This window comes from Pogona vitticeps, chromosome 3 (assembly GCF_051106095.1).
Source record: "Pogona vitticeps strain Pit_001003342236 chromosome 3, PviZW2.1, whole genome shotgun sequence".
NCBI classification, from domain to species: Eukaryota; Metazoa; Chordata; class Lepidosauria; order Squamata; family Agamidae; genus Pogona; species Pogona vitticeps.
Genome location: NC_135785.1, coordinates 81,509,508 through 81,520,883, shown reverse-complemented (window position 1 = coordinate 81,520,883; position 11,376 = coordinate 81,509,508). Strand labels below are relative to the sequence as shown.

At 42.6% G+C, this 11,376-nt stretch overlaps 1 protein-coding gene across 2 annotated transcripts; it reads right to left on the bottom strand.

The window, feature by feature from the left end:
• Positions 1-271: 271 nt before the first annotated feature.
• On the bottom strand, positions 272-11,054 carry CCNJ (cyclin J). 2 transcript variants are annotated; one of them, XM_020782955.3, is made up of 6 exons: positions 10,916-11,054; positions 10,006-10,106; positions 4,838-5,048; positions 3,313-3,612; positions 3,055-3,214; positions 272-1,401 (listed from the first exon to the last, which is right to left on the bottom strand). In XM_020782955.3, exons 2-6 carry the CDS (start codon positions 10,072-10,074, stop codon positions 1,008-1,010), a joined length of 1,134 nt encoding a protein of 377 aa, XP_020638614.3. In that variant the 5' UTR covers positions 10,075-10,106; positions 10,916-11,054; the 3' UTR covers positions 272-1,007. The 2 variants fall into 2 exon arrangements, with proteins under 2 accessions (XP_020638614.3, XP_020638615.3); XM_020782956.3 differs by lacking the exon at positions 10,916-11,054 and adding an exon at positions 10,303-10,405.
• Between the last annotated feature and the right edge of the window lie 322 nt (positions 11,055-11,376).

The following is an 11,376-nucleotide window of genomic DNA, read 5'->3' as shown; positions in this document are numbered from 1 at the left end:
AAAACGGCTAGAACTATTACACTTCTGATAGTTATACAATTAGCACCCTAATTCACACCACAGAAGTGATCTTTAATTACTATTTATGATAGGATAGGAAATGTAGCTACCTTGTTGGAGTCTGCAAATATTCCCACAAATAGTAGGCTGTAGTTCTTGTAAGCAGTTGATTTGTATTTCCCCACCCCAAGCATTGGGAATAATCAAATTTAAACTTTGTGGGCACAAACAGTTGGTTACAGCAACTAGGAAAAAATAGTACTCCAACAGGTATGGTGCAATACTGGCTTCATTTAAAGAGCACACTTTTCACTGTCACATAAGAAAGCACCCTTTTGATGAAGGGAGTAGTGTAAATGAGTATCTGCGCTCCCTTCAGTATTTACTATTGCATTATCCTAAGCAAGACAACTTCAGATAACTACTTGAAACAGTATAAACCAGTATCACAATAGTTAGATTATTCCCTGAGTTAGTGTGACAATTTACCTCTACATAATTTCAATGAAGACAAAAATACTTTGAGTAGAAGACATACAAAAAAGTTAACCCAAGGCCATAACACAAAACCTTATCCATAGGAATGAATTACAATTGAGCTGCTGATTAAATGAAGGGAATCTTTTCTCCCGCTTCATCTTTTCAGAAACCACGGCACTTGGTGGGCTTTAATGCTTTAGCGATCTTGCATGAAGCTGTGAAGCAGTGGTCTCTCCAAAACAACATGAAATCTTTCCTTTTCATGAAAAGACAGATATGAAGTTTGTGCAGTTGTCACTCAACATGAGTTTTAAAAGCATGTTTAAGATGAACACACAAACCATCTGAGAGTCACAATTATTTTCCCCAAAAAACACACACAATAAATTCTCATGGCCTGCACTTTCTGTCACCAAGTTACCATCTGGAGGAAAAGTAGAATTTAGCCCTCCTATGAAGAGGACCAATGATTAATGCCCTCCTTGTTATCTTGACACTGACAGCATATAGAGCTATTGCTCTAGTTATCACCTCTCAAAGCAGGGTGTAATACAAGGGTAACGTCCAGCAATCTGGTAGCTTCGATTATAGGAAACACTTAAACATGGCTTCATTTCTATGGGTACAGCTAGTGATAATCCAGCAGCAGTCTGCATATGGCCTCGAGCCTGAATATTGCCTTGTAAACCAGCTGGGCAAGCATGCAGCGAATAAGGTGTGTGACTGGATGGCACGATCGGCTGACAGTTTTGTTGTGCTGCTGTTTCAGGAAACTGGAGAGGAGTTTGATGTGCTTGAACATATTGAGGGATGTGCTGCTGTGGAGATGGAGTGGCCGTTTGAAATAAACTGTGCTGAGCAGCTTGAGATGTATGTTGTCCTTTTTGCTTGTTGGCTTCTTTTACATCATTATCATGGGCACTAGGATATAAAAATATTTTAAACATTACAAAAAAATTTACTACAAAATAATTTCATTCCATTTTATGGGGAGACTTGAATTCACAACCCATCCCCTCCGTGGGCAAGCAGAAGGCACTTTCTTACATTCTTGAGGACAGTGGACCAAAATGTCCTCTAGCATGTAAGGCATACTCCATTACATATACTGTAGTATAGGCACTTATTTTATCAATCTTCCTAGATCAGCTTTCCACAGAAGGCATCATGGCTGACTCAAAATATTAGAATAGAAGCATATCAAGAACCCCCACTCCATTAGAGAAAATTGTTTGGTTTGTGTCCTTTCTTCAGGAGAGTAAAAAATTGTCCAGTTACTATTACCGTATTTTTCACTCCATAAGACGCACCTTTCCATAAGACGCACCAATTTTTTTAGGAGAAGCAGGAAAATATAATCTGTTTTCTTCGCTCCATAAGACGCACAAACTTTCCACCCCCGTTTTGTGGGAAAAAAGTGTGTCTTATGGTGTGAAAAATACGGTATATACTCAAGTCTCTTATTAGCTTCAATGGAATATGAATGTATTTGGCAGTCCCTGGATTACAACAGAATGTTACACTCCTAAGCACATTCACTTCTGAGAATAATTTGTTGAAATCTGCAAGACGTGTATGCATGCAGATATGTTCACGATGAGAATGCTAAATGGATACAAACTAATGAATAAACAAGTATTTGCATCAGCTGACAGCTTAATCAAAACAGACCACATAAGCTAAAATCTTTAATCCATCTTTGTATTTGACCACTGCATTTCATGAGTCCGTTATTTTAGGCTTTAACGTTTCTATTGTTGGTCTTCTGTTTTATCATATTTTACTTTTTTTTTTTTTTGTTCAGCATGTGCCTAGGGGTGTAGACTCTGATCTATGAGTGCTCACACTGAAATAAGTCTGTTCTCCCTCAAGAAGCCAGAATATTGTTGTTTTTATTTCATTTTTGTTCTTTCAGTATATTTTTATTTATCATTTTTACAGATTATTATTATTTTGGGTGCTTCAGTAGAAACATGGATATTAATTGCGCAGATTCAATTCTGACAAGTGCAACACACAATCATGTACCACCATGAGCTGAATTTCCCTTACAATGTTAAAACAGCTGAAGAATCAACAGCAACATATCTGAAAAATGGGTGTGTGAACTGAGGTCTCAAATATTTTCAGAACTTCTGGTCAGTTAATTTCAAGTGGCAGATTGCAGACTGAAAGCAATGGCTACTCGTTAAAGCAGCCGAAAAGGAAAATTGCACTTGGATCAGAACTTCAATTGTTAGCTTGGTCCGACAAACCACAACAATCTAATATAAGACCCTTTGTAATGAATTAGTTAATGTCTTTTGTGTTAGCTGTGCTGTTAAAGGCTGTTCTATTTTGGGTTAATCTGTAGCACATCTGAGGGTTAAACTATTTTCAAAAAATTGCAATTACTGTGAAAACTTTCAAGGATCATAGCCGAGAATCACACCAACATGACTATCAGATTCTTCAAACTGGATAGAACTGTGGTCACAAGGCAAAGTGAAACAAAGTATATGTAAATACATTTCTTCCTCCCCTGTTATCTGCTACATGACAATATCAAGTTAGAAACCATGACAGAAAACTCACACCAAAAGTCGTTCAATACATGGAACCAGGAAGTCCCAGGAGTATGCAGTAAGGCGATGCAGTCGGGCTGGCCATGTTGGCGAAAGGCGCAAGATAATCCGTGAAGAAGCCACACAGGCAGCAGCCACTAACGAAGGAGCATAATTTAAAAATGCATGATCTGGAGAGACATCGGAGGATCATGGTTAAGTCAAACACAGTATTAGCTGTGTAACTAAGTAACTATAGTGTCTTTAGAACAAAGCCATGAAAACGCACCTTGAAGGGAAACTTCCAAAAAGTAGTCAGCATATTTTGCCATATACAGCTTTGTCTTTTCTAAGCAAACCATTGGCCATCCATCATGGAGATCCGATTCATGAACAGCAATGGAGAGGTAATAGTCAATAAAGTGAGCAGCTGTTGGGAGGCACAGATTCCACTGAAAGGTTTCTAACAACAGCAGTTCCATGTGCAGTAAGTTTTGTTTAGTCAGCACCAAGTTCATGTTAGTCATACAACCCAGACTGTTTAGTTGTTCAAGTTTAGGCACACTGTCTTCTTTCTCTTCAAATTTACCTTGAAGGGAATGACAAAGTAAAATACCATTACAGCATTAGATATGTGATAAAACCAATTACACATGTGTACATATAAGCAGCATTACATCTCTGAAAGACAAGACTCCAATCTAAAAACAGATTGTATGCATGTTTAGTTAACTGTGAAATTAATCAAACTGCAAAAATTTACAACCAGGTTTCCAGTATACACTTTGAACACTTTCTTTTTAAAAAAGCTGTAGAGGAGTAACAGGACTGAATATTGTTATGGGTGCAGCACAACTAGGCTATTTCATTCTACTGTCACCTACTTAACCATCTATACAGCATATATGCCCACCAAATTAAGATCACCTTTAAAAAATCAAGCAAGGTTCCATGCAGTTCACCCGCACTTTAGAATTATCGTAATAATTTCATAATGGCCTGCACCTACTACTGTCTGAGTAATATTTGTGTATGTTGTGGTTAACTGACAAGATGCCAGGGAACATCTTGGTTGTGCAACAAGGTGGATAACCAGATATGTGACCAAGATGCACCCTGGCACCTTCTCAGTTGGCCATGGCAAGTTAAGCAAAACATACATGAACATCAATAGGATTCTAGCCCACATCTCTTGTAGTATTTGCAAAAAGCTTAATTTCTTAATTGGTCTAAACTCTTTTATAATTGTGCTTGAAAATATGTAGATCAAGTGGAATTACTGTAGACATGACATTCCATAAATTATGAAGCATGATGACTCCTGAAACATTTTGTGTGGTTGTGGGCCACATAATAGGCCTGAGAGTCCATTTTGCCGAGAAAAAAAATAGAGTTGCAGTTGTAAAAAACTGTACAAAAAGGCTGTAATTATAGACAAGGGAGAAAAAATAAGTAAACATAAAGTAGGAGTGAGTTTACATAAATGAGTTTAGGTAGTATCCATGGTGTTTGGGAAATATTCCAAATATAATTCAGGCTTTTGAAGTTATAAGGAAGTTGTAGAAGTGAGCTCAGCTGATAGGGAATTTGGACTTCTTGTAGCAAAACTGGACCTTAAGATGACTAATTTAAATTTCCATAATTTCTGACTTATGGTAAACATTTTCAAGGTTTTCCAGGTAGAGAATACTCAGAAGTGTTTTCCCATTCACAGTGAGAAATTAAACTCCCGGCCACTGACTCAGCAGCCAGATACCTAACTTACTGAGCTATTCAGCTAGTTCAATTTGTTAAGGCTGTTCCTTTATACTTACTTGCTAAAAGCAAGCAGGAAAGAGCAACCACATGTAGCTGTTGAATAGATATGTCATAACGATCCATAAAAAGGTCCAGTAGGTAAACAGCAAGATGTCGGGCAGCAGGGCAGAGTCTGAAGCGATTGCTCACAATGGCAATTAAATCTGCAAAGTATCTTCTCAAATTTAACTGGGGAGACTGGCTTTTATAGGATGGTAGCTTCAGTTCCTAAACAGAGAATAATAAGTATTTTTAGGATGATGATAACAACAACAAAAAACACATGCCATCAAGTTAATTCTGACTAGAGATGGGCATGAGCTACTGGTTTGGTGCGGTTTGTTTCCCAGCTGAAAAGCTGATCCACAGTTTGCCACCCTAACCCCCCCTCCAGTCTTAGTCTTTAAGGGCTACACTATTTTGCCTGCCTGCCTGCCTTTTTTTCTTTTTCTTGCCAACATGCTGAGACAGACTAACGTGGCTACTGCTTTGGAAACTGCTAGCTGAGAGTTTATTTCATTTCCCTTTGACACCATATAGAGAGAGGGGTCAAACACTGAGGAGAAGAAATACCGACTGGAGTTCTCAATGTTTTCTTACTGCAGTGTGGCGGGGGGGGGGGGCTGGTGCTGCACATTTAATTGGGTCAGCACTGCTAAGGGCAGGAGCTGATGCTCTTTGCCCCCAAGCTGTTTCCCCAACTGGAATGATCAACCCACAGCTCTTTGTTCAAGAGCAGTTAGAAAAACTTCAATGAAGGAAACTGGGGGGTGGGGGGGAGATGATGTTAAACCCATAACTGTAGATCACTCACCTTTCCTGTAGTTCTTGAGATACAAGGTTGGCACGCACAAACATTTACATTGTTTGCCTGAAAAATTCTTCTTAGGAAGTGCACTGTATATGCATCCCCATTGTCACCATCACCACTGCCTACCAATACCTCAACATTCATTTCTGTTTCATTACAGGGCACTAGTATTCTGGAGCAGAACCTACTCCCTCTTGTACATTGGTTCATTCGAGTCAATTACATGTGCTTCTGCTAGTTTAGCTTCCAGTTTACAGCTGGACAGGGCAGTTTTATACTAATCTGAACAGCAGTAATCAAAGCAGCACAAGCAACTCATGTTCGAAGTATACACAAATCTATTGGCTTGGGAGCACATCGGAACAAGGAAACAAAAATCCCATCCAGGGTCATGAGCTATTAGGGAAGAAATCCAGAAAGTTGCACAGATGAAAAAGATGGGCATTCAGAAGGTATTCTATTTCAGAGTGTCATGCCCAAAAGCACAGAAATTCTGAGAAACACCTACTGTACACTGAAGGAGAAGCAGGAAACATTTCTGAATGCATTTGGTTTCCAGGAAGTCTTTTCCAGACAAAGTGTTTTGGTAGGCAGAAGTCTGATTTTACTGGCTAAAATTCAGTTCCTTAGCAGAGCAAATTGCACTAGAATAGGCTTACTGAATTAACAGTTAATGAGTTAACTCCTTTGTAAGTTCCATTGATTCAATTGGGCCTACTCTACGACTGTTGACTGAAGCCTTTCTGGCGGGATTTTTGAGTGCATCTGCATTGTGTACCAATCACATGCACACCCAAATCACCCCTAATCAATGGTGATTTGCTCTTAATCACGGGCAATTTCTTGCTGAGGACAACAAGGCTGCATGACAAGATTTCTATTAAAAATAAAATAAATTCGGTATTTCAGGACTGCTGCTGGATTATTCATAGGGCTTGCATGTTTTTTAAGTTTACTCCTGAACAAAGCTTTGAAGCTAGTGAGAGGACAGTGGCTGCAAATACTCAATGAGTCCTCATCAGCTCCCAAACAAGGAAAGAAAAATAGAAAATAAAGATAAAACTTTGTGGCACCTTAAAGATTAACTGCTATATTTTAATTTGAGCCTTCATGGATAGTCCACTTCCTCACAAAGAATTTTTATTGATATTAAACTGGTTTAGTTTAAATAGGACTGATAATTCAATTTCAAAATAATTGAAAGGGATAAGGGCAAAGTCCCAGGGTTTAATCTAGTAGCAAGGCCTAACTAGAGTAGGTTAATTAAATCAAGACTTACATCGCTGCTCTAACACCTCCAATTCATTCAATCAGCCTACTTTAATTAGAATTAAGATTTTGACACAACCCCCTGAATTTTCTAACACTATGTAGGCAGAAACACAGGTTTGTTCTTAAATATTTGGAAGCTGAACTCTTTACAGTCTGTAGTCTTAAGCATACTTATAAATTCTGATGAATTCAGCTAGACGTACTACTGCATAAACAATGGCCGGGATAAAAGCAAAAGCTTCACATTTTCCCTATTTGAGACAGAAGCTCACCAAAATCTTTACTGCATGCACAACCATTTTCAGATATTTACTAGTCCATCATTAATTATCACCTGACATTTATACAGCAGTAGTACCTGCTGAGATAGCATGTGTATGACCAGAGGCAACCACCTACGACGGGGGTTATAAATATATGCCAAATGTTTACAAAATTAACAGAATCCATATGATATATTAACAGGTAATTTCAGTCCTGTAGCCATAGTTCTTCAGGTAGGGTTTCTGCTTAAAACTGCATAAAAGGCAAGAACTGAACCACCACAGCTTTCTTCAGCACTTTCCATGGTAAGAAGAAGTCAGAGCTTGGAAACTTTCCTTTTTGGGACAACACTTCCCAAAACTGGTAGAGGGATTTGGGGAGTTGTTGTCCAAACAAATTTCTAAGCTCACTGAAAAGCTGAAACTGATGAGCATCAATCCTTTGACTATTTCTTAAGAAGTGCAAATGTCTTGGCTGAAATAGGGGGTAACTCCTAATGCCAAAGGAGTGGAAGAACACTAACCAAGCATATGCCTCTCACAAAAACAATATTTTGAAAAAAATATCTTGACTTCTTCTTCATCATCATCTCAGAACTGCAAAACTGGAATGGACCCTATGGATCATCAAGTCCAACCCCTGTCAAGGAGGCACAGTGGGGAACTGAACTTAAAATCTCTATTTAAATCACTAAGCTGTTCATACTTATTCCCTTAAGTACTGGCAGAATTTGGCCACCTTTAAGAGACTTTTGCTAAGAATATGTCTGCTATTCTTATGTTCATCATTTGAATACGATTACTGCATTTCTATTGAAGCTTGCCACCAAAGACTTAAATGGGACCAGCAGTTTCCAAACAAAAGCTGCAGCATACTAACCAAGTGCCTTAAAAACCCCTTTAACAAGCTTGTCTTTCTTGCAGTTGTTTGTGCTGCATAGCAACCCACTACTATATTTCTATCATCCTTTATGCACTTAGGCTACATTTCTATGAAATGATACTTCACAATGGTCTGGGACTTGCACCCAGCTGAAGAGACTGCAAGCCAAGTCATTTAGAAGATGTCCTGATATTACCTTTCACATGTGAAGGCTCCACATTATCAAAGAGAACAAGATCTGTTTTAAATTGTGAATGAGTCACCTTGGGGTGTGTGGGAGAAGACTTGAAACTATTATTTTTTCATAAGTTGTGAATTGGCAGAGATACACTAAATAGATTTTGTCAAGAAACAAACCAACAGAATTACTATTTGAGTCAGAGGTTTATCTAATAGGTGGCCATTAAAATAAAATCAAGCTAATCAGGTGAAAGCAGGGACTTTTGAATGAACTCTTTGAATGTCATGTAACATATTTTCTGTTACTTCTGTTGGTACTGGAAAACAATGTAAAACAGTTCATCTACTATTCCATTTCTCAAAAGGAACATTTCAGACTCCTTTTCCAAGCAACAACACCAGTTTTAAGTGCTCACAGATGTACATCTGTGAAGCAGATATCTCAGCTTAGAAAAGACACAAACAAACTCGAGACTTCTCAGAATTCTCATAGATGCACTGGAGATCTCTGACACAAAAGGGCATGGAAAAGTTGTTTTTTAAGAATCTAACTCCCACTGGCTATGCTGGCTGGGTGGTGGTGGTTGGGGGCAGGGTCATCATCCAAAACAGTAACTTTTCCAAGTTCTATGCCACAGACACATTACGGAGCCTCGGGCAAATCAGCTATGTAACCCAAAGGATTTACTCAGGCCCCAATCCAAGAGAAGGGTGCTCCAGCTGTCAGACACATTGGCCTGGACCTAAACTTTGCCTCTGTGAAAAGTTCACTCTACAGCTCCCAGCACAAGAGGAGGGTTTGTAGACAGAAGAACGGTTCACGGCATTACAACACCATTACATGAACAGAATATCTTAGGCTGCAAGCCAGGGAAGTCAACGGGATTTGATATCCTTACCTGTGTGACTGGATAGTGTTAAAAGGCTGAAATCCTACGTATATCCCTCCACTCAGGAGACCTGCTGAGTTCAGAGCAATTTACTGTCAGATGACTCTCTATGAGATTGTGGCCACTCTGTCCTTCACTGCTCCCACTGAAACCAGCAAGGTAACTTGTCACAACTAAAGAGGCTCTCCACACATCAAGGGTGTTACTAAATCTCTCTCCCCTCCTTGCAGAACTATTCCCAACTATTCAGGCTGTTCTCCACAAAATGGAAACACTCACTACTGGGGAAACCTAGTCTTCCTTTGGACCAGAGGGTCATATGGGCTGGGAGTTTTCTGTGAGCTATACCTCCAGATGTTCTTGGACTACAGCTCCCAGAAGCCTTCATCACCACTTCTGCTGGCCAGGATTTCTGGGAGTTGAAGTCCAAGAACATCTGGAGGCCCATGGTTGGGGACCACTGAGCTATAGTACAAAAAAGTAAATTTTCCCAACTATGGGGAACACAAGAAAGGTGGCAACATTCCCTTCCCAAGGGCCGGCTCTTTCTTTCTACCAACTGTTGTTGTTTTTCTATTTCCTTTTTTTAAAAGAGTTGCATCTCACTGATGGGCCCGATGTCGGGGGAGACCGCAGTCGATGGAGAGGGAAAACCTCCGGGCAGCAGTTGCCTTCCTCCCCGGCCCATCGAGAGGCCAGAGCTGGATCTGTCACTCAAGCGGGAAGCAAACTCCAGCGCGGAGAGTTCGGATCTACCCACCCTTCCCCGACAGCAGTTTTAGCCTCGACTGGCGGATTTGGGACGGGTAATTCAAGTTACCCGTCCCACCTCCGGGGCAAGGGGCTGAAGAAGGCTCGGACTCCAGCAGGGGGGAGGGCGAATTACCTTGTAACGAAGCGCTTGGTGGATGTCGGCAGCCAGCTGTCCTTTCCACCACTGCCCCTCTAACTCCATGGGACGGGCTGAGGCGCTGGCGGCACCGAAACCTGCAGAGGAAATAGGAGAGGAGCTTGCTCAGAAACAATCGCCCGGTTTAAACCTCCCCCAAACCCCGGCGGCGGCTGCAACAAGGACAGGGCGCAGCCCCTTGGGCTCTCTCTCTCCCCCCCCCGCCGCCCTTTGTCGTCAATTACAAGCAATCAGGAAATGTCTCCCCACCCCACCCCAACTCCAAGAGATCACCTCTCCAGGGAGGCGCGCCGATTGAGCCGCACTGGGGGCTCCGCAGCTGATACCACTCACTGCATCTTAAGAAGGCGGGGTGAGGGTGGGGTGGGGGCCGAGAGAGGGCTGCCGGTGGGGTGGGGGTAGAGAAAAAGAAGGGATTTGTTGGGCTCTTCCTTTTTCCGCTGAGACGGCGAGATGGTTCCTCGCATCACAGATCCCCCCCCCCAGTGGGGCGAGGAGAGCCTCTGGTTTAATTCGCCTGGCAGGGCGGGGACAGAAGGAAGAGGGCTGCTTCCCCAAAAGGGATCCCCGACCGATCCCAGACAAGGGGGGGGGCAGCAGGAGCTCAGCGAGCGCCCCTTGCCTCCCACCCACCCACCCACCCGTCCTTCCCGAGCCTGTCCCGCAACAACTGCCAACACCAACTTCGCCTCCGCCGCCTCGCGGCAGCCGGGGGAGAAAAAAAAAAAGCAAGAAGAGCGCCCGATCGCGAAGCCACCGCGCACAACAAAGAAAGGGCTGGGGGAAAGACCCGATCCCCACAGCTTGGTCCCTTCTCCTCTACCACCACCGCCGCCGCCGCCCTCCTTCCCGCCCCGCGAGATCCGAGCAACTTCTCCGCTCTCACCCGGAGTTTGCTGCTCCCCTTCTCGAGTTTACGGTTCCCGGACTCGCAGATCCAAAGGGGGCATCTCCGCTACGGCCATCGCAGTCCAAGGCGGGAGGCTCTTCGGGTCCTCGGCGGCGACAGAAAGCAGGAGCAGCACCATCCCGTGGGAGTCGCTCGGCTCTGGCATCACCATCCGGCTGAGCAGCAGCAGCAGCGAGCACTGCCTCCGTCCATTGTTAAAGGGCTCCTCGAGCGAGCCTTGTATACAAAGACGGGGGAGCCCAACACATGCGGCCGCGCCTCTGCCAATCTCCTGTCGCCTTACATCTCCGCTCCGGCAGCTTTCGCCAATCAGCGCCTAGCGTTTAGAGGGGCGGGGGGGGGCGCCCGCTGCCTTCACCCGGCGGCTGCCATATGCGAGGAAGTTTTGGGCCAATTGCATTGCCGTAGCCGCTCACAGACTTTAAAAAAAAAAGAAA